We start from the raw sequence: 23,295 nt of genomic DNA, 5'->3' as shown, positions 1-23,295 counted from the left end.
AAATTTCTAAAATTGTGCATTTAAATACAATAAAAGCGGTGGCGTACAGGACATCATTTCGACTTCTCACAGATTGATCACGTTTTCCCATTTCTCACAACTTGATTTACATACATATACAGGGTACAGCATTTAGCTGAGGTTTGTACCTTTGAAAATCTTTTTCCATTCTGCTTCCATACTTCATTTTAGGTTTTTGGTCAGTTTGGCGAGTTTAGTGCTTTCGAAATGTTCATCCAAAGTTTTAAATAATGTTTTATGCGGCTGTTGTCTTTCCGGATATAACTCAAAATACATTTGAGCTGTTTTCGTACTGTTCCTATCAAATTTGTAATAAAGTCTTAACATATCTCGTTTCTCTTCATTTCTGAAGCTCATTTTCATTGGAAATCTGCGCACGCTCTAATCTCGTTTGAGGAATTCTGTCATATAACGCGAACAAAAGAAAGTATTTCGATGAAGTCAAGGCCAACTATATAATATTTCTTTTTATTTAAATATTTCGACTTTTAAAAAAGTAAATTATAAGAAGTTTTATATCAATGAAATCAGAATGAAACGCACTATTTTTCTGTCGAAACATTCAGTATGGCGCCCATAAGAAAAAATAAAGTTGATAATGGTAGCCGAAAGACGAAACGTCGGATGGCAAATCTGAATATGTCAGCTGAGAAAAAGTGACAATGAAAATGTGCTTACGGATTTAACCTTCCTTGTCAAATAACACTAAAAAAAAAATAAAAATGGATTCTCCAATTTTTAATTTTTCTCGGATATCTTCGGAAGTATTCGGAAAATTAAAATTTTGAAAATGGTATTCGATCAAGCGCTAGATTACGCAACTTTGCCCCCATTTAAACTTCTTCGTATCTTCTCTAGTTTCCGAGATCCCAATGGCGAGGGTCGAATTTGAAATACCTTGTATATTCAAACATAAAGACATATCATTTTATTATGAACATCGATTCTTCAGAACAAATTTTTTTAAATTTAAACGGTGAATTATAAAATACACCCTGTATAAACCTAAATATATCGTTGTCCACAAATATTACCATAAAATGCAATGTCAAACCAGATTCTAGAGAAAAATCCGTATGGTGATGTTGAAATGGTCCGAGTTTTTGAAAGGTTAATTGTTCTACTTTGTAGATTAACTACTGAAGACTTGCGAAAGGTAGACATTTTTATTTCGCAAGTGGATGTTATTGGTACACTCTTTTCTGAAATAATTCTTTGTCACAACGAATAAGTGCATCCATCGAGTATGTTCTTTAGCGGGTTTTGTTAAAAAAAACATTATGGTGTTTATAAGATGGTCGGGGTTTTTGATAATTGTTATATGCAGGGTAACACTTTCAAACGCACAAATATCTGGTAAGTTTTGTCAGAGGTCTGTCGTTTGAGGAAAATACAATTAAGAAAACCTTCCAGACGCTTTGTATGGGCAAATGCCAGAGTTGTTCTATTTGGACAACTATGATTACTGCATGCTCAGAGGAGATAAGGCGCTTTTTTGTACATTCACATTTACATTAGCACCTTTGGGGAATTCTAGTAATTTTCTATGGGATATTGTCAAGGTACCGTCATAAACGTAGATATAAGGCGTGATTACAAGTATGTGCCATAAGGTATATCCATTGTATTTAAATGGCAACTAAAATGTAGCCGTCATTTACCATATTTGACTAAGAATTTTTATGAGCGAAAGTGCTTTGTTAATATACAGAGTGTTCCCATAAAGTTTGGATTATTAATAAACGTATTTTATAATAGTTAAATAGGACCAAGATTCGCCCGCGACCGAAGTTTGAGGCCCGATGGGAAACGCAGGGCTCTTATTCGATTAATGGGGTAATCTCTTCGGTCCGTAATACGTACAACGTTTTAATCACAAATGAATTTTTTTTATTTTTCTACATGCAAGTAGAATAATATTATACGCTTTCGATCCATTTGTTTATAAATATGAACAATGTAGTGTTTTTTTTCCGAGAAATTTTTAGAAATATGTTGATAAAGTGTTTCGGATATCAACCTTGAACTCCGATTCAGGTATCTGTAGTTTTGTTCATCGCCACTTTCTAGATAATTTTCTATCTAATTTTATTTTATATTGCCCAAAATGATCACTGTTTCATTATGAACTATAATAACTACAATAGACGTAATCACAATTGAGTGTTCGCGTTTTTTTTAAATGATTTATTTCGCGTGTGGATTAGGGGTGCAACTTGGCTAATCCATTCGCAAAAATTTGCAGACCTTGATTTTAAGCTTTAAACAAAAATTGCTCAAGACGGAAGTTTATTAGAAAATAATGAGATATATGATACGAGCAGTAAGTATGTGTAAGATATTTACGTACATATTTATAGAATAACTGTTTCCGACCAGACATTTCTTGTATTTCAGAATGTTAGTGCTAACCCTCAAAACTATAGGCACGATCAGCTACGACATGGGATTTGCGTACCTCAAACTTGTGCCGAAGATTATAGGGAATATGATAATATAGATGGATTAATAAATAAGTGTTACAATAGAAAATATCGGGACAGTGGACTTAGGGGTACTGTCAGCGATATGCTGTGTCAAAACAATGTATCTACTTACACTATTGATGTGTATGACATTGCTTTTGGGTAAGTTGTAAGTGGATAAACACTTCAGAGGGAACAGAGTGAAGTGAAAATAGGTTCAAACTCCTTGTCATCATTAAGTTTGTAATGAGCATGTATCACTCTAAAAGTAAAACATTGAACACTTTCCTTAATCTAGCGAGCTGAGCACCTATTGGTGCTCAACAAACGCTAACGAGTGGTGCCAGCTATTTAGTTCATTTCTTTCGTATACTTTTATAACTAAATGGCTATTTACAACTTTTCCAACTAATTAAGTTATGCCTTCTCGAATCAACCACTTTTCTTAGGATAATGAGTTAAAAGTTTTGTTCTCTTTCCAGGTCGACTCTTCTTCTATATCTCATCTTTGTCGTCTTTAGCTCTTTCTACGAAAGACTAGTGTTAAATAGCAACAAATTGCACTTATACGAACGAACCTCGAGTAAAGGTAAGTTTTTAAAATTTAATTTCATGCCGAATATTCTATAATGTTTTTCTTGTTGGGAACGATTTCATTTATTAGAAATGTTGTTATTTTAATAGAGACAAAAATGGAAAAAATTGTCAGCACAAAATTAGAAAGTAGCACAAAAATAGAAGCACTAAAAAAATGACAATTTTAAACTTGTTATATGAGGAAAAGTTGAAATTACTTCAAAAACTGGGTATAAAATTGAGGGTGATTATTCTGCTAAAACACTTGGTATAAGCACTACATGAATTATAACTTAATCACGAATTTTAGTTCAAACCTTTATTGCGGCATTCTCGCTTCCAAAAAATTGGTATCGTTTGCGTGCCATAAATACCAACCCAGACAATCACAAGCTACGTGCTATACAAGGTGTGCGATTCTACAATTTAATATGTGTCATAATGGCCCATACTGTGATGGGTACATTAGGAGGACCAGTGTCGAATCCTAAATATACCGAAAATGTATGTAATTTATTATTCAATATGTTGTATAGTGTGTGAAATGTATGAAACCCACTAAGAACCGTTATTTTGTGTAACTGATCCCATATTATGGAACGTCGTTTCGCTCGTCCCACCGAATGACCCGTTACATAAAACGGTGCATTACCTAACTCGTCACATAAATAGCTATTTTTGTAGACCACAAAACAAGTTCTCAGTATGTTCCTGGCAAATGGATGGTACGTAGTTCAAACATTCTTCCTTATATCTGGCTGGCTGCTCTCCTACCATTACTTTGATATGATTGGGGACTCTAAGCCGATTAAATTTTTCTATGTATTTGGAGCAATCTTTAATAGATATATTAGGTATATTTCGAATATATCTACAAATTTAGATTCACAGTATCATAGCATGATTTTTCAAGATTAATACCGGCTTTAGCCGTCATGGTTGGAATACACAGCACCTGGCTAGTTCACGCTTTTAGAGGGCCTTACTGGGATATGTTCGTTGGAAAAGAGTACAGGAACTGCCGAAAGAATGGATGGACGAATTTGCTATTTGTAAATAATTATGTAGATAGTCACCATATGGTACTGGCTTTTCTTGACGAGAATATTTTACCATTAACGGAGTGTTTATTTTCCAGTGTCTGCATCAAACTTGGTATTTGGCGGCAGACATGCAGTTATTTATTATTTTCATATTAGTACTTTATGTTACGTCAAAATTTCCAAATAGGCGAAAGATTATATTTGGAAGCATGCTATTTCTCGGGACTATCTTGCCGGGAGTTCTTGCATATATAAATAAATACGACATAATCCTACGAGAATATCCGGAGTGAGTCCAACTGATATAAATGATATGATTAGTCCGCTATCCGAATCCAGACATATTCCCGCCATAATAAATTATTAACAATTCATTGAGACAAGTTAATAACTGTGTTTTAGAATTCTTTATGACCTACGCATTTTAAGACTTGACGTCTGGAACTTGTATAGCTCTGGATATGGGAATATATTTGGTTATACCATAGGGATTATATTTGGATATTTGTTTTACAAATATCGCAACACGTGTCTTACAGTCAAAAAGGTAAGTAGTAATTGCGTTATTTTACGTTGCGCGGAGAATAGAATTTTCCTCTCATAGTAATTGAACACATGAAAAGTGAAATTTGAAATTTTACATTTTTTCCGGACATATGCGGAGGTAGTCGGACCTGGAAAAATTTCGAAACATCATTTTGTTTGACATTCAAATGGTCCCCCTTTTTCCTAATTTAACAAGTCCCGCAACTCTTTGCGGGTAAGATATCTCTCTTGCTAGATATCATTTCTCGTGATCGCACTGTATTTAGTTATTTTATTACAGATTCACGTAGTGTTGTGGTGGATTTTGACATTTGGAATGTGCATAACTGTGATATTAATAGCAGTAATATTTTATGATCCCAATTTCGAGGTCACTCGTCTCAAAAGTGCTATTTACTGGGCTTCTGGCAAAAATTTATTTGCACTTGGGGTGGCAATAGGATTATTTGGATTTACTCAGAAAATTGGATGTAAGTGCATCTGTTCGCTTTATTAATAGATTTGTAAATTAAACAGAATAAGAACTTTGTAGCATAGTTAATTTGTCGTTAAGCTTCAGGTCGGGGTGTACCTGCTATAAAACCGCTAACAGTAAATTACCCAAACCTTGTTACCTTGTAGTAAACGATTTTTTATTATTCGATTGGTTTTTAATTTCTTTCAAAATTTACACAAATGTATTTTTTTCTTATTTGTTAGGCAGATGACACAAAATTTGCTTTACCAAAAAATCTATACCAACCTCTTATAGTTGATCTCTATGATACTTATGATATACTTATAAAGACATTTTTGAAATACTCATGTATGTATTTTCAGGGTTTGTCAGATGGGCGTGCGAATTTCAACCATTACAGGTTTTAGGAAGACTTACATATAGTACATACATAGTACATGCCATGTTCATAAGATGGCAAGCTGGATATAGACGGTATCCTATATCAGCCAATGATACTATGATGGTAGGTTATTCTAGTTTCATTCAGTCGTAACGTACAAAGCTAAAGACTACAATAATTCACAGAATTGAGCATAATCAATCGGTTTTATTTGACAGTTCTCCTCAAGACACTACTCGAGTATGTATAAACTTGGTTATTTTTATCGATTTCAGTTGCTTGCAGTAATCGGAGATGTTGCCTGTTCATATTTAGCTGGAACAGTATTATGCCTATTTGTAGAAATGCCGATTTCAGCACTTCAGAAGATGATCGGTTTTAGTTCCAGACAGAAAAGGTGTACAGTTAAAAAATCGTCGGAGAAATCACTGGAAACTCTGGATTTAACTAATGATAATCCTTCCTAAGTTGGGAATAATGTGTATCGTAGAATGCATAAACTATATAGAAAAATAAATTGTTTGAGATCGTCTTACAGACTGAATTTTCCTTTTGAATAATAAATTACCGTAAAAAACCATACATTTTGTAAATAGTTCTAACTATAACAGATATAAATAATTCAAAATAACGTTACTATACGATATAGTACAAAATAACTACACATATAAGTATGGACTATAAGAAAGTTGAAATTGATGAAATTTATGAGTTTTAGGGTAACACAAGTATGTATTTCTATAATCTATATACAATCTCAACTTGACGTACTAACATAAATACCTTTGATTCACAACCTACTGAACTCAAGCTGGAAATCATCATTCGGACACAAATACAATAAATCTGGATTATATTTAAACGAATTGGACGTTGCATCCTTGAATCTTACTTCCAAATACGAAAAAATGCTTGCCAATATCAGTTTCACTTGTAGTGTGATTAGCTTTACATCTGAAACAATTAAAAATGTTTTATGGACAATTGTAAATTGTAAATGTTCAATATGTCCATGTAATTTATTTGGTATGCATCCGGTGTAGGAAATAATTTAGGTACTATATATTATAATACCGACCTGACGTAAAGAGACATGACCTGCAAGGGGGGATATTTTTGTCTTCGCCATATCGCAAGTTTGGTTTAACATTGTTACTCAGATTCAATTTATGAAAGTTTTAAATATTAAAATTCTCTAAATGACGAACAAAAAATCACGAAGTACTGTGTTATAACTAATTTGAAATTTGGTTTTCTAATATTTTTTCCAACGGTGCAAACTAGTCTTTCGTTTAGGACCCTTCACTAAATAGATTTCAAATTGATCATTAGGACATTATAAATCGGTATTTGGTAAGTTGTGTATCTTTAAGAATTCATGTGGTAATAGTTGTATTTCGTCTTTGGTTGCATTGTTTTAAAGTGTCCTGAATTTTATTGATTCGTCTAAGCAGAATACTCACATAAATCGCTTATAGGCCCTATTCCAAGTGGTAAAAATATACTTTTATCCTTATCTAATGTTCGGCTCTCGGTGAATCTATCGGGTTCAAAAGCTTCTGGTTTTGTATAATTTTTGGGGTCTCTCTGTATGCCTAAAGTTGACTGGAAAAACAGGGCGTTCTTATCCGGATACCAGTCAAAAGAAGGGGTGTCTTTACATTTAGAGGTGGTGATGATTGTTGCTATTGGTGGGTATTTCCGAAGAGTTTCTAAAATAATACATTAGTATACCCTTAATAAAAATCTAACAAATCGCTTCAAAGAAAATAGTGAATCATAGTTTCAAGATAGAGAAATTTGTCTCTAAGAAATCGAAGGAAGCGATACTTCTATGGTCACTTTAAAACTCTTCCAATCACTTTAGATCTAACTGAGTGTGGAATAAAAAATATATTGCTCATAAGAATAGTTATTTTTTCAATATAAAATATAATCAAATTCTAAAATCTAGAAAAAGATGGTGAGTGGTAAATTACTAAATTTAATTAGATTTTGAAGCATTTCTTGTCCTTACCTTTCACAATAGCATCAAGATAAATCAGTTCATTTATGTTCTCATAATCAAGATTCCTATTTTTCTTGTTAAACCGCCGGATTTCTCCTAAAACTTCGTCTTGAATCTCCCTATTGCTAGCCAATTCATACAAGGACATCATCAACGTAGAATGGCTGAAAGTGAGAGTGTCTGCAAAGCAGTGGAATAATTCACTTGAAATATCTCCAATGGCAAATTGCGAACTGTTGTATAATGAGATAAATGATTCGATGAGATCACTTTCATCTGAGTCGTTCTTCTTACGAGATTCTACAATATCCATAAGGATCTCTTTTAGGTTGTTGTTGAGTTTTTCGTGTTTGCTTTTAAGCCAGGGAACGCATAGGGAGATGTAGAATCGATACGAAGTTTGGTATTTTTGTTTTAAAAGCTCATTGATTTCGTCCACTATGTCCAGGGGTTTAAAACCAAACGCCAGACATGTAGCTTCTAGCAAGAAGTCTTTGAAAGTTGTCGATATGTCCGCTTTCAGGAGCTTTTCAGGTAAAGCCCCTTGGATTGAGTAGCAAAACTTTTTGACGTAGTTATTCAAACTACCAGTATGTTGTAATATTTTCTTAAGGTCTTCTCGCTTTAGCTTTGATTCCCTCGGTACTACATGTTCAAATGATTCGCTATCGTTATTGAGCTTCGAAGACACAGTAGGATCTATGACCAATAAAACAGGCTTCACAAAAACGAACATTCCTCCGTATTTGCAACTCTTCCTTTTAAATCTGTTGTAGTACTTCCAAAGGTAAACGTGCAATGACGTCTCTCGTTTGAAGACATCTTTAAAATTGCCATAGGGGAAAGTTGGAAGCGACGCCCTGGCAAGTCTAATCTTCTCGAAATATGTATACTTCTGTAAAATCCACACCAAAGTAAACAAACTAGCGAAAGTTAACAAGGTAATCGAGTAGAATAAATAGTGCTCGTTCACGTACTTCAAGAAAGTCAGCTGTTCCGTAAAACAGAAGTTGTTTAGACTCATTTTTACTCTGACTTAAAATTAAAGCACTTGTCACACTCGCATGTACTTAACGAATAACCACACGACAATAATGCGTAATGAAGGTCTTGGCCGGCTCACGTGCGCCTATGTAATGTTTACCAGTTTAGATTGGCGTGCGCACTTTTCACTTGGTTCGTTTCAGAATGGGAAATTTAATTTAATGCTGGCAGGTACTTTGTTGGTACTGGCTGAATAGTTGTTATCAACTAAATTCGTTAATTGTCTATCACCACTACGTAATCACAGTTTATGTGTTAGCGACGTGAAATTTCATGAAATATGAGACCTAAGTAGGACATGTTAAAAATTGCGTTTTTTAGTAAAAATGTTATGGATGATCTTTAAAAAGTTAACGGATCACTAATGAATGATGAATCGATTTCAGACAAGCAGGCATCTTATTACATATGTTACCATCAGAAGCCCAAATGCACAAACAAGTGGCCTAGGACTTTCAACTTTACCAAAAGGTACCACATACCTGTGGGTAATCTCTTCAATATCGAAAAGATTGGTCGTCAATTTATGATCTGTGATCATCAGGGAACTCGTGACGCCCACTAATTCCTTAATGAATTACTAACTCTTAATAGCTGTGATTGTCTTGGATATGTCTAAGTCGTCCTAGACATGGTTCGGGTCCATTGAAAAATGACTGGGAATCTTAGTTAGCCAATTTTTCAGGCTTATTTGTTCTACAATTCCTAAACAGTGTCTCTTGTGTCTTTGAATTTATCTTGATCCAGCAGATAGTATGTAAGATTGCTTGACTATCGGAGTGGATCCGATTGTTGTCTGATGGTGACTGAAGAAGGTCTCTCATAAGTTGATTTCTCTTTAAAATGGTCACTCTAAAGGATTGCTGCAGCCATTTGGAACCGTTAACCAACCGTTTCAGTTGGTTATTAGACGGCGAATGACCAACGTGAATAATATCATTGAGGAAATCCTTGTTATTTTTTAATTGTTTTTGATCGTTTTGGCGTAAATTACTTATGGTTGTAAACAATCGGATAACCCATGTGATGTCAAAATGTTAATCTCTTCACAGGGTATTTTTTCTAATCTCGTTACTATTGACATATTTAATTTCGATTTATCGTAAAATTAAAAGTGATTTTAGTGTTTTAGTAGCACGTGTGTAATCTTTGAATTACCACTTTCTATGATAAACGAAAAATAGTTGATCTGCTTGTTGCAAAATAGAAAAAATAAACAATCTGCGATTTGAGACGTAAGAATGATGCGGGAGAATTGAATGTTTATCTTAAAATCAGAACTATGTGATTAATTTTGCTGTAATCGATCACTTTGGTAAATTTCGAACAGTTTTCATTTCAAACACAATTTTCCCAGAAGTCAACAGTTATTCAGAAAATGATAGTCAAAAATACGATGTATAGTTTTTAATATTTTAATTCTAAAACACCTATAGACGAACATAATATGTCTGGCAATAAATTTCACTAAAATTACTAAAAAAATCCTAAATCTAATAGAAATGACACAAAACCTATTAGACATTCAATTTGCAATTACCTTTAATGCATTTTTAATGCATCGCTTTTACAGTGAGAATTAATTCTATCCAGGACTTATTTCCAATAAATTTTTCTACTGAGTTTGAAAATCTAGCAAATTGCAACATCCATTTTTTATTATATCAATTATTTGCATTTACCATGGTCAATAAGAATCGCCTGAAACCTAATAATGAGTATCCAGGGTGTCCGTTTCTGCATCTCAACTAGGGGGATATCGGTAACCATAAAAGATACAAGGTCGGTTAAGGAATGGAACACCCATGTATGATTCTTCATCCCCCAGCCTTTAATGATGATAAAAGATAATGCCATTTATCCTTAATTATTTTGTAATTTTGAATCATATATAATTTGTAACAAAACTGCTTCACATTCACTTAAGCAGTTACTCTTCAGTTAACTTTCGATTGCATTGTAGTTATTCTAAGGCTTTCTAAAATAAATTAATCATTTTGTTGGTGCAGTCGGTGGGATAGTATAATTTATTTTTAAGCGTGTACTATGTGTACTAGCAAAAGAGGTGAGTAATCGAGCATTTACGACAATGACATTCTGGTTTTAATACTTTCTTATGAATTTTCGTGTTTTGAGAAGTGATTGATCATTAAAATTCGACACCCTGTATTTGTATCTATAAAGCCGCGTTGCATGTTTGGAAAACACCCTATATATTTCAAACATCGATTTTTCGAAAATAATTATAAGTTAAAATAAGGCATTTTACTGGAAATAATCTTTTTAAAAATTTGAAAAAAATCCAAACATTTAACAATATACAGAGGATTGCATTTAAGGTAATAAAGTTAAATCCTAGGACGATTTTTTGTGCCACCCAGTATACTTAAAAAATATATTCAGCTTATACTTTTGCTTCCATTTTACAACTTTTGTAATAGCTCTCGGATTTCGTAGCAAATATGCGAGCCTTTGCCCTAAAATATAGTTTTCTCCGCTCAAAAATTCCACTTTTTAAATGGTTCATCCTATTGTTGTTGTTCATTATGTTCATTAGAAAATGTTAATTTATCTATCTATATCGATCTACCTATCTATCTATCTATCTATCTATATATATATGTCTAATACATCAGATAGTTTATCGCAATAAACAAGAAATAGTGCCAATTTTATCAAATTAGGTCACTTTTACAACAATAAAAAATGCGACCTCATACTTATTGAATAAATGTTTATCATCTACAAAAATTGCAAGTCAACATTTTCAAAGAATTTTAACACAAATTTTAGTTTTTGCCGTTTAACGATCATGAATTGTTCAATTCTCCTACTGTTGTTGCTTTCATGTTTGAAAAATCTGGTTAAATGTGATATTAATGTGTCAGGTAAGATTTTTAAATTGTATCAGAAAGGTTATAAAATTGAGCTTTGATTAACCTAGATCGAAGATTCGGTGAACTGCCTCCAATATTTCAAATAGATGATGAAGGTTCGTGTAGGGGAAATGGCAAATTATTTTGTACTCTCTCAGTTGTTATACAACCACCTAATGGGACTGCAACAAACTTATATTGGAAACTTATTGAGGTTACCAGAATTTCTCATTGATCTTTAAGAATAATAAATAAAATCTCTTTGTCCCTATTCTCAGGACACTGTGGCACATCCAAAGTTTTATAATCACAATGAGCTTTTCCATGCTATATGCTTCGATGATGTTTATCCCGCATCGACACCAGGCGTTACAAATCTGGACCTCAGAAAAAGGATTTCTGAGTACTATAGATTGAAATATGAGAAGTTAGGTTTAAGGTTTTTGGTGAGCAATCTAAATTGTTCAAATGTGCAGAAGAACTCTCTGGGATTGTTTGACTTTACAGTAATGTAAGTTTTTGTATGAAATATACACATATTAGGTATATTAGTTATATAGGGTGTTTTTTAATGATTGCGAAAAATTTTAACCACGGATTCTACATCGAAAAATAATGCCAGTTTGCTATATAAATCACATTCCGAAAATACTTCGTTGAAGAAATACAGTGTTGAAATTGAATTTTAAAAAATGGAAATTAGCAAATTTCTTTAAAACGAATAGAGATATTTTAGTGACATTTTGTACGTTATCTTTATTAACAAAAATGTACGAAAGCTGTTGAAAATGACTTCCTCCTACTTTTTTTGTCGTTAGAAAGATCATAAACCAAGTGCACATCACACATTTCACTATTTGTATATGTCGGAATAGCGTTAGATGAGTTTTCCATTTTTGAGAAAAGGTATCTTTTTAATAGCCAAAGAATGAAAAGACAGACTAGCGAATTCACTACCCCACGACCGCTCTTCTGCTCGTCAATCTATTAACTGCTAGTTTTTTGTCCCTGTTGTCTTAACTTTCCCAGTTCTGGTGAGTCCTTCAGAACGGTGGGAAAAGTACCCGCTAGTCCCTATTATAAAGGGACTAATAGTTTAGTGTCACCCAAATAATTAGCACACATGGCCACTTAGGAGCGTCGTGGTATTAGTGACCTTGCACGACAATGCTTTTTCTTAAGAAGGCTGTCAGCCTGTCCTTCATCTTATTGTCTCTTCTAATGTTGCATTTGCAGACCTTAAGAACTAATAAATCTCCGACATGTACATTTTTATTAACGATTTATGAATCTTTATTTTAATAGAATAAGCTTAAAAATGTGACAATAGCGACACTTAGACAAATGCAAAATAATGTCATTTCTTCATGGCTAACTACGTTTTTAATTCAAATATCCCTACACATTCATATGACAGTTTATTTTCATGCTTGAAAATGATTCATCGTATGAGAAAAACTCAAGAGGGCTTTTTTCTTCAAAATTGAACAAAAAGTTAAATTATTTTTAATTTTGGAAAATCTAAAATTAAAAAATGGCGTATTATTAAATTTCAGCACCTCGTATTTCTTTAATGAAACATTTTCGGGATATGGTTTACATAGCAAACTGGCATTATTTTTCGATGTAGAATCCGTGGTTAAAATTTTTCGCAATCATTAAAAAACACCCTGTATGTATTTATGTATTGTTACCGATTATTGCAGATTTTTTATTACTGTATACTTCCTCATTATAATATATGCATCGTACAGAGATTATTGCAATAAATGCGAATCCAAGAAAGCCGAAGAATCACCAGGTATATTTTAAGCATTTTACTGGGTATGTTGTAATTCCAAACATTTTTATAGAGCTATATGGACGAAAAACCTCATTAGTACAAATATTTTCGGTCATTTCTAACTGGAAGAAATTTTACTCCGTGAATAATAATCCAAGCTTCCAAAAGCTTAAATTTATCCAAGGAATTCGCTTCTATAATATGCTGCTGGTGATATTTTGCCATACACAGTGTAGCTATTTCGGCGCATATATTGACAATACCGAATACTTCGAACTGGTAATTATTTTACGTAATTTTCTCCGATTCTTTTATAATGTGAAATCACTGATTATGATTTAAATCACAAAGTAACTTTAATCGTAGGATTGTACAACGTTCCTGCATCCAATATAGCTAACTTGTATGAATTGTATATTGTATAACTGGAATATTTGCTGTCTACTTCTGAATGGATCCCGGTGTTTTTGGAAATTTGAGTATTTTTAAATGAAGTTTAAACGTTGAAATAATTGAAAATTGAAGCATTTGATTTAACTTTCAATTAAGGTTAATTTTTTAAAACAAACACACACGAAAGAACCATAACTTTATAAAAGATTGGTTTAAGCGAACTTCACTTGTTTAACGTTCACATGCTTCAAAAAAGCTTTGAATTATTAGCGTTTAACGACTGATTTAATTTCTTGACTTGGAAAGTTTCAATGAATCAAAATTTTGTTGGCCCACTAAGAAGTTGAAAAATTACATTAAAACGAGGATTCTCATGATTATTTTCATACGAATGAGATTAAATGTAATTACTCATCTTAAGTCGGCATTTGACAACGCACCTTTAGTTTGAGCTCGAACTGCTTTTCCCTTCTGATATCTCAAAATGTCCTTGGCATGTTCCTTTACTGATTTATGCAAATATCTTTATACAATCATCAGCTCCTTCCTTTGTATAAGAATATCATAGCGAGTCGGTTTACTTGGTTTATTTCAGTTGGTTTAATGGAGATACTATATCCTTTTTCTCTTCTGGGAAAGCTCGCTATAATTTCTCAAAATAAAATTCAATTTTTTTGTACAGACCAATTCAAATTGTTGGGCTACACAGCACAAAGTATGAAACTTTAAGTTTTGTCTTTCATGTCAATAACGTCCTAGATAATGAATGTTTTAATGTAGGTTCAACTTGACAATCAATGGCAATTAAGTTAAATTCGAACTGTATAACATTTTCTATTGAACCTTCCGTTCACGTGATTCACTATTTAGTTCATACCCAAAACTCGTTAATTTATAGGTTTACAGGAACCCAATAAGATTATTTATTATCACATTATCAGTTTTTCTGGTACAAACCTTTTTCCTAATATCAGCATTTCTACTATCGTACCATGTATGTCAGTCGATGGAAAAGTACCAAGGGTCCAAGTTAAAATATTCATTTTATACCTTTCTGAACCGATATTTAAGGTAACTAAACTTTCTATATTTAAAGCTTTGTCTCCAAGAAGCGCTTTTTGCAGACTCCTACCACCACTGTTAGTTACACTGCTTATCATGAACACAAAGGTAGTTGCGTACTTCTTCAAAGGCCCTCTAGAGAATTTTTATTTCAGAAAGGAATTGTTGAGGTGTCGCCAAAATTGGTGGACAAATTTGTTGTTTATCAACAATCATTATAACGAGAAGAACATGGTCAGTCCTAACATTTCAAAAAAAAGAATTGTAAATTGTGTTTAACTATACTTTTAGTGCTACTTTATTAGTTGGTATCTAGCAGCTGATACCCAACTTTACCTGGTCTCTCTTCTTATTTTACTGGTAATATGGAAGTATCCCCAAAGACGGAAATTAATTCTTGGAATGGCAATTTTTGTTGGAGTTCTAATTCCAATTATAATGAGTTATATATATGAACTGGATTTAATCTTTAGATGTACTCCTGAGTAAGTATAAGTTAAATTCAAAGAGGAAAAGATATCTATATATAATCCAGAATAATTGAGTTTCTTTGCGAAATACAATAACATTTTTCAGAAATTCGAAAATGGAGAATTACAGGTCGTTTTATTTTAATGTAATTTATACTTCGACTTATACCAACATGGCGTCGTATATGGTTGGACTAGCTTTGGGATGTTTTTATTATACCACAAGAAAGTTAAACAACTCCACAAGAATTGTAAGTAAATCTTCCACGTTGTAAAAATTTTTAAGATTTGAAAATATTAATTTTTAACCTTAAAAATCAATTTTCAAAATAGGGTTTGCGTTATTTTTTTGCTCCATCCCATCCATATATAATTTGTGTCATTTTTGAGAGAATCACAGTGTTGTTCTGACACTGTAGATCTTTCAAAAATCCACATAATCTATAGTATACACAATGTTCTCCTAACACTGCGTGAAAGTCTTCCCAACTCTCCCTACTCTTTTTTTAATGTCAAATTGGTTCTAAATAATATCTCGCTACAAAACACTCTGGAAGGAGTTCTGAACTGGAATTAAAGATATTGTAGGAAATTATTAAATGTTTATTTCCAGGTACAATTTGGGTGGACGTGCCTCTTCTTCTTTCTACCAATTATTACAGTGATAATTGCGTCTAAGTCTCATTCTAGATTTGCTAGCATTATTCTATCTGGAATTGTTAAACCATGTTTTGCTCTTGGAATTGGGGCAGGAATTTTGGCAATGTCGCATCGGAAGATTGGTAAATTTGATAATCTAATAGATACTCATAGCGTTTATGATGTTTTACTTTCAGGGATTGTTAGATGGTTCTGCGAACTGAGACCTGTCTTATTTTTTAGCAAGTTAACTTACAGTACTTACATAGTTCAAATGGGTATAGTGTTCTTCCGAAGTGCCACAGTCTCAAAGCCATTATTTGTGTCTGATTTTGTCATCGCAAGTTGCCACAAACCTATAACTATTTGATTTTTAGTACAATTTAATTTGCAGATATCATCGTTTGTTCCAGATACAGCGTATTCCATACTTGTTGGGTTTCTTATGCACATTTTAGTGGAAATGCCTGCTTTGCAGCTACAAAAGAAATATATACCTCAGATACACCAGCTTGCAACAAATAAATCTAAGAGGCTTAAATAATTAAATAAATTATTGTTTTTGAGACCAGATAGTTTTATTGAAAATACTGATGATGCTGTAGATATTCAAAGTTTTTCCGTAGGCCTTGATAGTAATGAATTTTATGCTAAAGAAGTGGCTATTCAAGATGATCTACAAAAAAGTTACTATTTATTCAAGCCGCTCAGAATGTACTCTTCACTATCAGCCGAAGACAAAAAATTGGTAAATCAAGAAATAGTGGATTGGGACAATCGGACGTCTTAATTCGCCCAAGAGGTAAGTCCTTACGTGTTTACCTCTTTTCTATACCGTCGCTCCTTCAGCTTTCCTGTTCCTTTCATTTACTTCAAACAGCATGCCCATTGCTTTGGATGGACGAATTTGTCCAGACTGTTGGACACCCTTTGATGGAAAGAAAATTGACTAATTAATGTGCTAACATGGATGTTGATTGTATTTTTTTATATTTTTTGCAATACAAAATTCGATAACGAATTAAGTATATGTATAATTCCTGAATATACAAAGACTTTTGTTATAAATAAAATTATCTGTTTCATAATAATATTCAATATCACCTTGCTTTACTCACGATTCTTGAATAAATTTATTTTTGTTTAATATAGGTTACGTGCCTGGAAAGCACACATTGCGTTCAAATCTTTACACTGTGGGTACCCTCACGCGTGTAATTTCTTCAGAAATTTAAACAGAAAAAGATTTTCGCTAGCAGCACATATTGTGTTCAGGTCTTAACACTCTGGACGCCCTCGCGCGTGGTACTTTCTATTTTAACATCATCGAGGGTTTAGTGTGTTCATTGTCGTGATGGTCCCAGACTTACATCCTGAATTCGAAATTAAGTTCACACTTATGATCTAGAAGTCTTGATCCAACCCATTGAAACCTGTCTTAAACTGGTTCAAAAACATTTCTAGATAAGCGCATTACCCATTTTGAGTTCCACACATTACTATTAATCTGCCCGATATCTTTTCAATGACGTTCTTCCAGGCCAATAGATTAGAAGCAGAAGTTTAATAGAATGGCCGGCAAGATCTCCTTATCTAATACCCTTGATATTCTTTTTTTTGACCGGCGGAAGGCTAAGGAACACCAATGCAGGGCAGGCAATGGTGGTCAGCCTACTGACCGGCCACTGTCACATCTGGTGACATCAACACCTAGATGAGGATCACTGAAAGTCTGAGTGTAGGAGAAAGGTTGAAATGGACACACACAACATTTGGACACGCGCGAGCAGAGTGTACAGTTTCCATGCGTGCCCAAATGCAGTGCTTAGGACAGCCAATGCTATGGTCCAACGAAATGCAGAAATTATACCTCAATAGACTCATCCGCTTCATAAATCCACGGGACTACTGAAATCCCATTTAAGTGAGGTGACGGGACGTGATGGGTCTTTTAATCTCAACTCACTGAACCCAGGATTAGGCATCTTTCAACTTTCTTTTCCCCGCGCCTTAGGCAGGCAGGTATTTTATAATGTTTCACAGTAAATCAAATTCTATATTATCATTATTACATTGGTAATCAGAAATATATGGTTAAAGTTAACATTTTAATAATGTATAGTTGGCAATGAGAGTTTTGGTAATTCTTGTAAATAAATAGGACATGTCTAAAGGTCAGAGTTATTATAATTGAAAATAAAACACTACAACTGGAAATTTCTGTGTAAGGAATGGGGATGAGAATAATGTCCAGAGTGAATTGATCTAGGAACTGTTCTTTGCGAAAACTGAGAATAGGTGTCATCCTGGCCAGGAGGCACCAGTAATACTGGATGAATATTGAGCGACTTTCTGGATCCTGCTATACTGGCCGAATCACTAACATATCCGCTATTCATTTCACCTGAAAAATGTTTAGTGTAATACAATGATTTTTCATGCAATTAGGCTAACACACCTTTGAACAAGCTTGCAGGAGCGTAATTTGGTTCAGCCTGTAAGGTGACGTGCCTGGTGGCTAAAATGAAAGCTAACGTAGCTAAGACAATAGCATCTAAGCACCCTATGGCTGCTAAGATATAGGCCCATCGAAGTGTACAATCTCCGAATATGTACTGATCTGATGAGCTACCACAAACAGTTTTCACAATTTCTTGTGACCAGCCGTAGGGATAGAGGGCACATCCAGCAATCATTGCAGCACCTGTAGCAAAAAACGTCCTAGTAAAACTTGGATTTAAAAATTACAACCTTATCGAATTTTTAAATAGCTATATTACAATGGGTGGGGCAGTACAAGTAAGGTTGCATTTGAAATCTGAACAGAAGCTATGTTGGATTTACCTGAAATTAACTGCATCCATCCACAGACATGAAAAACTGTGGTAGAGTGACAGAAAAAAAAGAAGATCATCACACCGATGGCGAGGATTGCAGTGACCACTGCCAGGCCGACCAATGCTGTAGCTCCTTGGAATGCTCTGTTTTGCATGTTTATGACATCGTCCAATCTAAAACAACGAGAAACCATATTCGCATTAAATCTACAAGGTCATATACGTGGTGAGTCACTTTACATTATCGAACATTGGGTAGGAAATTTTATTAAGTAAAGCATGCGTATGAAAATATGCCACATAAGCAGGCCCAATTGCGCACCTGCAGGAAAAGTGACCTCACAGACATTCTGTCCAAAATCGAGGTAAGTTTTGACCAATATATTGGAGTCATAACTTGGAACCAAATCGTAATGTGTGGTAGTTGAGGTATGTATCGACCAACTGATCTTTCAAACCTTAAAATGAGGTGCATTTAAAGGTAGGGATTTTTTTGGGGATAATTATCGGATTCCACCTTTGAACACTTTCGTTGCCTTTTGCGTTTTGCCACATTGACAAAATCCGGTTATCCCTAATAGTTTTCCCAAGATTTCATTCATTTCCTAAGCAAAATCATCCTCGTCTTGTATGGTTACATTACTAAATAAAAGTTTAACGTACCAAGAGTGCAGAAGGCGTCTTAGAGACCATTTCTTCTGACTCCGCATGTTTCAATGAAAGATGAAAAAGGTTCCAACAAAAAGTTCAAGTCTACTTAAATTAGTCATAAAACGAAATCGATTCAACGGTTTATTACAGTCTGCCAATCAATCAATTATCTTATTCTGACCGATTTTGTAATAATTAAATTTTGTTGTTTTCAGCAACTACTGATCCAGTACCCATCTGACTGTATTGTAATTCTTATAACATGACCAGAAAGTTTTGTCTTAAAACATGTCAGCTGGTAAGCGATAAATTATAATTAATTATGAAAAATTCTTCATTATCTACACGCAATAAAGCAAATACAAATTTGAGTTACATAAACACAATTTCTCTGCGAATTTCTTTTATTAATTTAGACCTAATGCGATTCAAATAAAATTGTAAAATTTCAATTGCTTACGACGATATTGTTGTCACAGTGTAATGCTATCGAATTAATAACGATTCACTTTGTTAGTTTTTCTCTTGTTAATTAGTGGAATTATGTAAAGGGTAATGCCCTGATTGTCGTTATAATGTTCTCTTTGTTGCTTACTTTAATGCTGCGAAACGTAGGTATTTAGTAACAAGTTCTCATTGCTTGTCCATAGAGAAGCATATACCTACTGTGTTATGAACTCGATTCATCTCTATGGACAACTTTGAATAATAGTTATTCAAGTTTATTGCACATAAGATAATGTCAAGTCATTTCCATAATGCTGAATTGGAATTAAACTAAATGCCAAGAAGTACCATTGAGGCAGCTTTTTTCCAGCAATTTTTATACTACATCGTATTTTTCAGCTTTGTAAAATGCTTCTTTAACATTTCCTCACAATTCAAAATTTCCACCACCGTTATTAATATTGTATTTTTTACGAATCTGGAAAATAACATTTTCCTGTACGCGTATGACAAGTCATATAAGCACGGGAAAATAAGTTTCGGACGTGTGGTAAGCGATAATTGTCGTTGCTAGACTCTGAAAATGATAAGCAATACCTCGAATAGAGTTGCTTGTCCTGCTGTTTATATTTTTAGCAAAAATCAACTCTATAAAACAGAAAATTTCATAGAATTATTTTTTTTTATTAATAAAAGGAATATCGTTGATATAATCTTGTAGGTATATCCTTTTCTTTTTGTCATACAAATCTACTAATTTTTTTCTGTTTATATACATATACATATATATATGCATTTTGCTTGAACGCTAAGGCATAAACTCGCTTAGCTAAGTTACGCTTAAAATAAGCAATAATATATATAATAAGCAACATCAGTATTTAATAAGTTGTCCAGTTAAAAGAATTTATAAGGCGTCGCGAGGGGTAATTCAATCATTATTGTAATCTAGAAACTATGTTAAACTAATTAAATAATAAAACGAAATTTCACATGGAAACTTAATATGTCCTATGTTAACGAACCATAAAATCGAAATCTTCATCAATTGCAACCAGGATTAAAACAGCCTCATGGAAAGTGGTCGATGGAGGAAATTCATTTACAGAATGTGAATCACCTTAGATATTTTCTAAATTACAATAATTGGCGCTTTCTTAATTACCAGTTTGATCAACCTAAACTACAATTGATTGTTTTCAAATCTGATAGATGAGTATTCCAAATTATGTTTTTTGAGTTATAATTGACTATCTCAAATTACATTTGACGCTTTGTAAATTACTGCGGACGTTTTTTGAGTTATAGCTGGAAATGGGGTAGAGACACGAATACGTTTTTGGAAAATGATTGTCAAATCTTTGTTTGTCTTCAAATTTAATTTAACTTTAGTTTGAGCTGTAGGTGTCGACATTTTTCCTTGTTTTTACCAACGATTCTCATAATTGTATTTTATAATGTGGTCATATAAGTCTTTTAAAGCACAAGCGATATATTGCAAAACACGACGCGCAGCGGTTTGTTGTAAAGCGTAAGGACCTTAAAGGCTTTTACATATGAGCATTATACAATAGTTTTATTACAAGTGAAGGAATATTACAACTAATTGACGCCCTCAGGCGTCAAGAGGGATTATGATTTCGTTAACGTTTAGACTTGTCCAAATTAAAATGTCTAATGCTGTTTTCCTAGTAATTATACCTGCATCATAAAACGTCAATTATGATGCATGCGTAATGAGAAAATCAAAATTTCAATAGATCTTTTGACAGCTCATATTAGTGCGAATAACATTCTTAATAAGTACAAAGTAGGTAAGTAGGTAACTGGTATTGTTGTCATATAATGATGTCATTACGAAATACTTCGTTTTAGATTTCATTTTCACACACTACTTAATTGAATACCAATTCCAAGATCCTCTACCTTTCAATGAAAATACATCATACAATCGTTTAGCAAGACTAATTATAAGAATATCGAGTACTATTGACACCTTGACCTCATATCCTTCAAGAAGAGATGACCATACCTGCTTTTTGATTTTAAGGTAGGGCCGAATTCATTAGAGCCTGCATTCATTCGGTGGGGCTTACTCTGAAAAAATGAACTAACCTTCCTCTACATACTTCTCCAGTTTCTTCGGCAAAGCACATTGTCCAAAGGCCGAACTTTCCTGGATTCTCACCATTGACATTTCCAATCCATTCCGGTGTGATGAAGGATACGACTAAAATAATCGCGTAGCATATCGTGAATATGGCCCATAACACACCGATGGCTTTCGAATTTCTCACGTAATTGGTCGCGTAGATTTGAGAAGAGTCGACATATTCGATTTTCGAGCCCATAATTTTTCGTTTTTAATTATGCACGCGAACAATTTATACGAGATTTCTCAGCACGGGCATGGCGAAACAAATGTTGATGAAACAGCTGCGCTGTTAAAATTTGTGTGAACGAAGCATTCTTAAATTTAACTTAAGAAAATAACGCACTCCCACCTTCCCACCATGACTCGCCGACTGGCATACCTGTAGTCACCTTTCTATCCTACCTTCGGTTACCTGCTTGGCTGGCTTGTTTATACAATACGGTATCTCTCGCAGTAGACAGGTATAATGTGTTGCATAGTATGCTCTTTTACGTTTAGAAAGGAAAAATGTAGTTATTTTCCTAACAAGCCAGGAAATGCACTTTCCGCATTAATTAACAACATTTTTTCTACTAAACCGAATAAATAAAAACACTTTTGCATTTCTTTTTCAAATAATTTTTTGAAAAGTGTAAATACTTCACTGGATAAAAAATAGTCTCTATTTCATTTTTTTTAAATTTAAAAATTAACACTATTCTGGTTTACTCATTTCTGTTCGTATGAGTAAGATAACGAAACTTGATAAATGTAGGGAATAAGAAAAGCAGCCAAAATCAATATATGCAAAAAATACAGCATAAGTTTCGGGAAATAGTAGTTTTGATACGAAAAGGCGAGCGGTGATGAACGCAGATCGGTTATGGGTGAAATTTTTAAAAGTCACTTATTTTCCTTTTCTCTTCAGACGTCGTAATGATGTATACGCCAAATTTTAAAAAAAGTTCGGTGTGGCAAAGGGGATGCCGATCTCTGAGAAAGTACCACCCTATAGATTTTGAAAGAATGCGCCACATGGCAAATACGCCAAATGGTGAATGCGCCAAAAGGTGAATATGCTTTTTTTGTTTTTTGATCTCATCATTTCTCACAATTTTTATACTGGGTGCTAAAGCGGGTGCCAAGTGTATTTACATACATTACTTATACATTCAATTTCAACATAAATTACATGGTAGCCTGAGAAAAATTGTATAGAAAAAGCATATTAGGCGAACGAATCAAATATCTTTATTTTTCTATCTGAAGAACTCATTTCGATTCTTTAAAAAGTATCTTTTGGTAATTAAGAATTTAGGCTCTATTGAGGCTCTTGGAAAACCTGTCGTTATTTGCCGGACTAACATTATTCAATAAAAATATGGACGGATTCTGATTTGTCAGTCCTAAAACCCCCCAAATACGAGATTTTTCTCAGTTAATTTTATTTCAAAACAAATA

General features: G+C 33.6%; 5 protein-coding genes across 6 annotated transcripts; 3 read left to right on the top strand and 2 right to left on the bottom strand.

Moving 5' to 3' along the window:
• The first annotated feature begins 1,170 nt into the window (after positions 1 to 1,170).
• LOC136410795 (O-acyltransferase like protein-like) lies at positions 1,171 to 6,012 on the top strand. Of its 2 annotated transcripts, XM_066393136.1 has the most exons (12): positions 1,171 to 1,377; positions 1,435 to 1,583; positions 2,419 to 2,648; positions 2,969 to 3,075; positions 3,373 to 3,566; positions 3,747 to 3,916; positions 3,976 to 4,144; positions 4,201 to 4,394; positions 4,508 to 4,652; positions 4,932 to 5,121; positions 5,471 to 5,613; positions 5,766 to 6,012. In XM_066393136.1, the coding sequence occupies exons 1-12, from the start codon at positions 1,302 to 1,304 to the stop codon at positions 5,955 to 5,957; spliced, it is 1,959 nt and encodes a 652-aa protein (XP_066249233.1). In that variant the 5' UTR covers positions 1,171 to 1,301; the 3' UTR covers positions 5,958 to 6,012. The 2 variants fall into 2 exon arrangements, with proteins under 2 accessions (XP_066249233.1, XP_066249234.1); XM_066393137.1 differs by lacking the exons at positions 1,171 to 1,377; positions 1,435 to 1,583 and adding an exon at positions 2,244 to 2,344.
• On the bottom strand, positions 6,003 to 8,859 carry LOC136410797 (cytochrome P450 6B3-like). The gene is made up of 3 exons (XM_066393139.1): positions 7,508 to 8,859; positions 6,954 to 7,202; positions 6,003 to 6,444 (listed from the first exon to the last, which is right to left on the bottom strand). The coding sequence occupies exons 1-3, from the start codon at positions 8,520 to 8,522 to the stop codon at positions 6,281 to 6,283; spliced, it is 1,428 nt and encodes a 475-aa protein (XP_066249236.1). The 5' UTR covers positions 8,523 to 8,859; the 3' UTR covers positions 6,003 to 6,280.
• A 2,494-nt stretch (positions 8,860 to 11,353) lies between these two features.
• Positions 11,354 to 15,202, top strand: LOC136411027 (O-acyltransferase like protein-like). The gene is made up of 8 exons (XM_066393432.1): positions 11,354 to 11,430; positions 11,487 to 11,632; positions 11,697 to 11,929; positions 13,125 to 13,219; positions 13,272 to 13,480; positions 14,493 to 14,665; positions 14,719 to 14,890; positions 14,948 to 15,202. The coding sequence occupies exons 1-8, from the start codon at positions 11,355 to 11,357 to the stop codon at positions 15,143 to 15,145; spliced, it is 1,302 nt and encodes a 433-aa protein (XP_066249529.1). The 5' UTR covers position 11,354; the 3' UTR covers positions 15,146 to 15,202.
• An 18-nt stretch (positions 15,203 to 15,220) lies between these two features.
• On the top strand, positions 15,221 to 16,150 carry LOC136410799 (uncharacterized). Its single transcript, XM_066393141.1, has 3 exons — positions 15,221 to 15,377; positions 15,740 to 15,908; positions 15,963 to 16,150. Exons 1-3 carry the CDS (start codon positions 15,243 to 15,245, stop codon positions 16,133 to 16,135), a joined length of 477 nt encoding a protein of 158 aa, XP_066249238.1. The 5' UTR covers positions 15,221 to 15,242; the 3' UTR covers positions 16,136 to 16,150.
• Positions 16,151 to 17,790: 1,640 nt separating this feature from the next.
• Tmhs (Tetraspan membrane protein in hair cell stereocilia) lies at positions 17,791 to 22,250 on the bottom strand. The gene is made up of 4 exons (XM_066393357.1): positions 21,816 to 22,250; positions 18,610 to 18,776; positions 18,224 to 18,469; positions 17,791 to 18,169 (listed from the first exon to the last, which is right to left on the bottom strand). The coding sequence occupies exons 1-4, from the start codon at positions 22,049 to 22,051 to the stop codon at positions 17,970 to 17,972; spliced, it is 849 nt and encodes a 282-aa protein (XP_066249454.1). The 5' UTR covers positions 22,052 to 22,250; the 3' UTR covers positions 17,791 to 17,969.
• Between the last annotated feature and the right edge of the window lie 1,045 nt (positions 22,251 to 23,295).

This window comes from Euwallacea similis, chromosome 9 (genome assembly GCF_039881205.1).
Source record: "Euwallacea similis isolate ESF13 chromosome 9, ESF131.1, whole genome shotgun sequence".
Taxonomy (NCBI): Eukaryota; Metazoa; Arthropoda; class Insecta; order Coleoptera; family Curculionidae; genus Euwallacea; species Euwallacea similis.
The sequence above is the reverse complement of the archived record's forward strand: the minus strand, read 5'-3'. Positions and strand labels throughout refer to the sequence as shown.

What these genes read in the sequence shown, in the direction of transcription:
- LOC136410797 (XM_066393139.1), bottom strand. Translation starts at nt 8,522, where the DNA reads ATGAGTCTAAACAACTTCTGTTTTACGGAACAGCTGACTTTCTTGAAG. An exon ending in TCTTGATGCTATTGTGAAAG is followed by an intron (nt 7,203 to 7,507) that starts GTAAGGACAAGA and finishes GTATTATTTTAG; the next exon opens with AAACTCTTCGGAAATACCCA. An exon ending in AGGGCCTATAAGCGATTTAT is followed by an intron (nt 6,445 to 6,953) that starts GTGAGTATTCTG and finishes TAATTGTTTCAG; the next exon opens with ATGTAAAGCTAATCACACTA.
- LOC136410795 (XM_066393136.1), top strand. Translation starts at nt 1,302, where the DNA reads ATGGTGTTTATAAGATGGTCGGGGTTTTTGATAATTGTTATATGCAGG. An exon ending in GTGTATGACATTGCTTTTGG is followed by an intron (nt 2,649 to 2,968) that starts GTAAGTTGTAAG and finishes TTCTCTTTCCAG; the next exon opens with GTCGACTCTTCTTCTATATC. An exon ending in CGAACGAACCTCGAGTAAAG is followed by an intron (nt 3,076 to 3,372) that starts GTAAGTTTTTAA and finishes CACGAATTTTAG; the next exon opens with TTCAAACCTTTATTGCGGCA.
- LOC136410799 (XM_066393141.1), top strand. Translation starts at nt 15,243, where the DNA reads ATGGAGAATTACAGGTCGTTTTATTTTAATGTAATTTATACTTCGACT. An exon ending in TAAACAACTCCACAAGAATT is followed by an intron (nt 15,378 to 15,739) that starts GTAAGTAAATCT and finishes GTTTATTTCCAG; the next exon opens with GTACAATTTGGGTGGACGTG. An exon ending in AATGTCGCATCGGAAGATTG is followed by an intron (nt 15,909 to 15,962) that starts GTAAATTTGATA and finishes TTTTACTTTCAG; the next exon opens with GGATTGTTAGATGGTTCTGC.
- LOC136411027 (XM_066393432.1), top strand. Translation starts at nt 11,355, where the DNA reads ATGAATTGTTCAATTCTCCTACTGTTGTTGCTTTCATGTTTGAAAAAT. An exon ending in TTGTTTGACTTTACAGTAAT is followed by an intron (nt 11,930 to 13,124) that starts GTAAGTTTTTGT and finishes CGATTATTGCAG; the next exon opens with ATTTTTTATTACTGTATACT. An exon ending in TTTCTGAACCGATATTTAAG is followed by an intron (nt 14,666 to 14,718) that starts GTAACTAAACTT and finishes CGCTTTTTGCAG; the next exon opens with ACTCCTACCACCACTGTTAG.
- Tmhs (XM_066393357.1), bottom strand. Translation starts at nt 22,051, where the DNA reads ATGGGCTCGAAAATCGAATATGTCGACTCTTCTCAAATCTACGCGACC. An exon ending in ATGGATGCAGTTAATTTCAG is followed by an intron (nt 18,470 to 18,609) that starts GTAAATCCAACA and finishes TTTTTGCTACAG; the next exon opens with GTGCTGCAATGATTGCTGGA. An exon ending in TCCTGCAAGCTTGTTCAAAG is followed by an intron (nt 18,170 to 18,223) that starts GTGTGTTAGCCT and finishes AACATTTTTCAG; the next exon opens with GTGAAATGAATAGCGGATAT.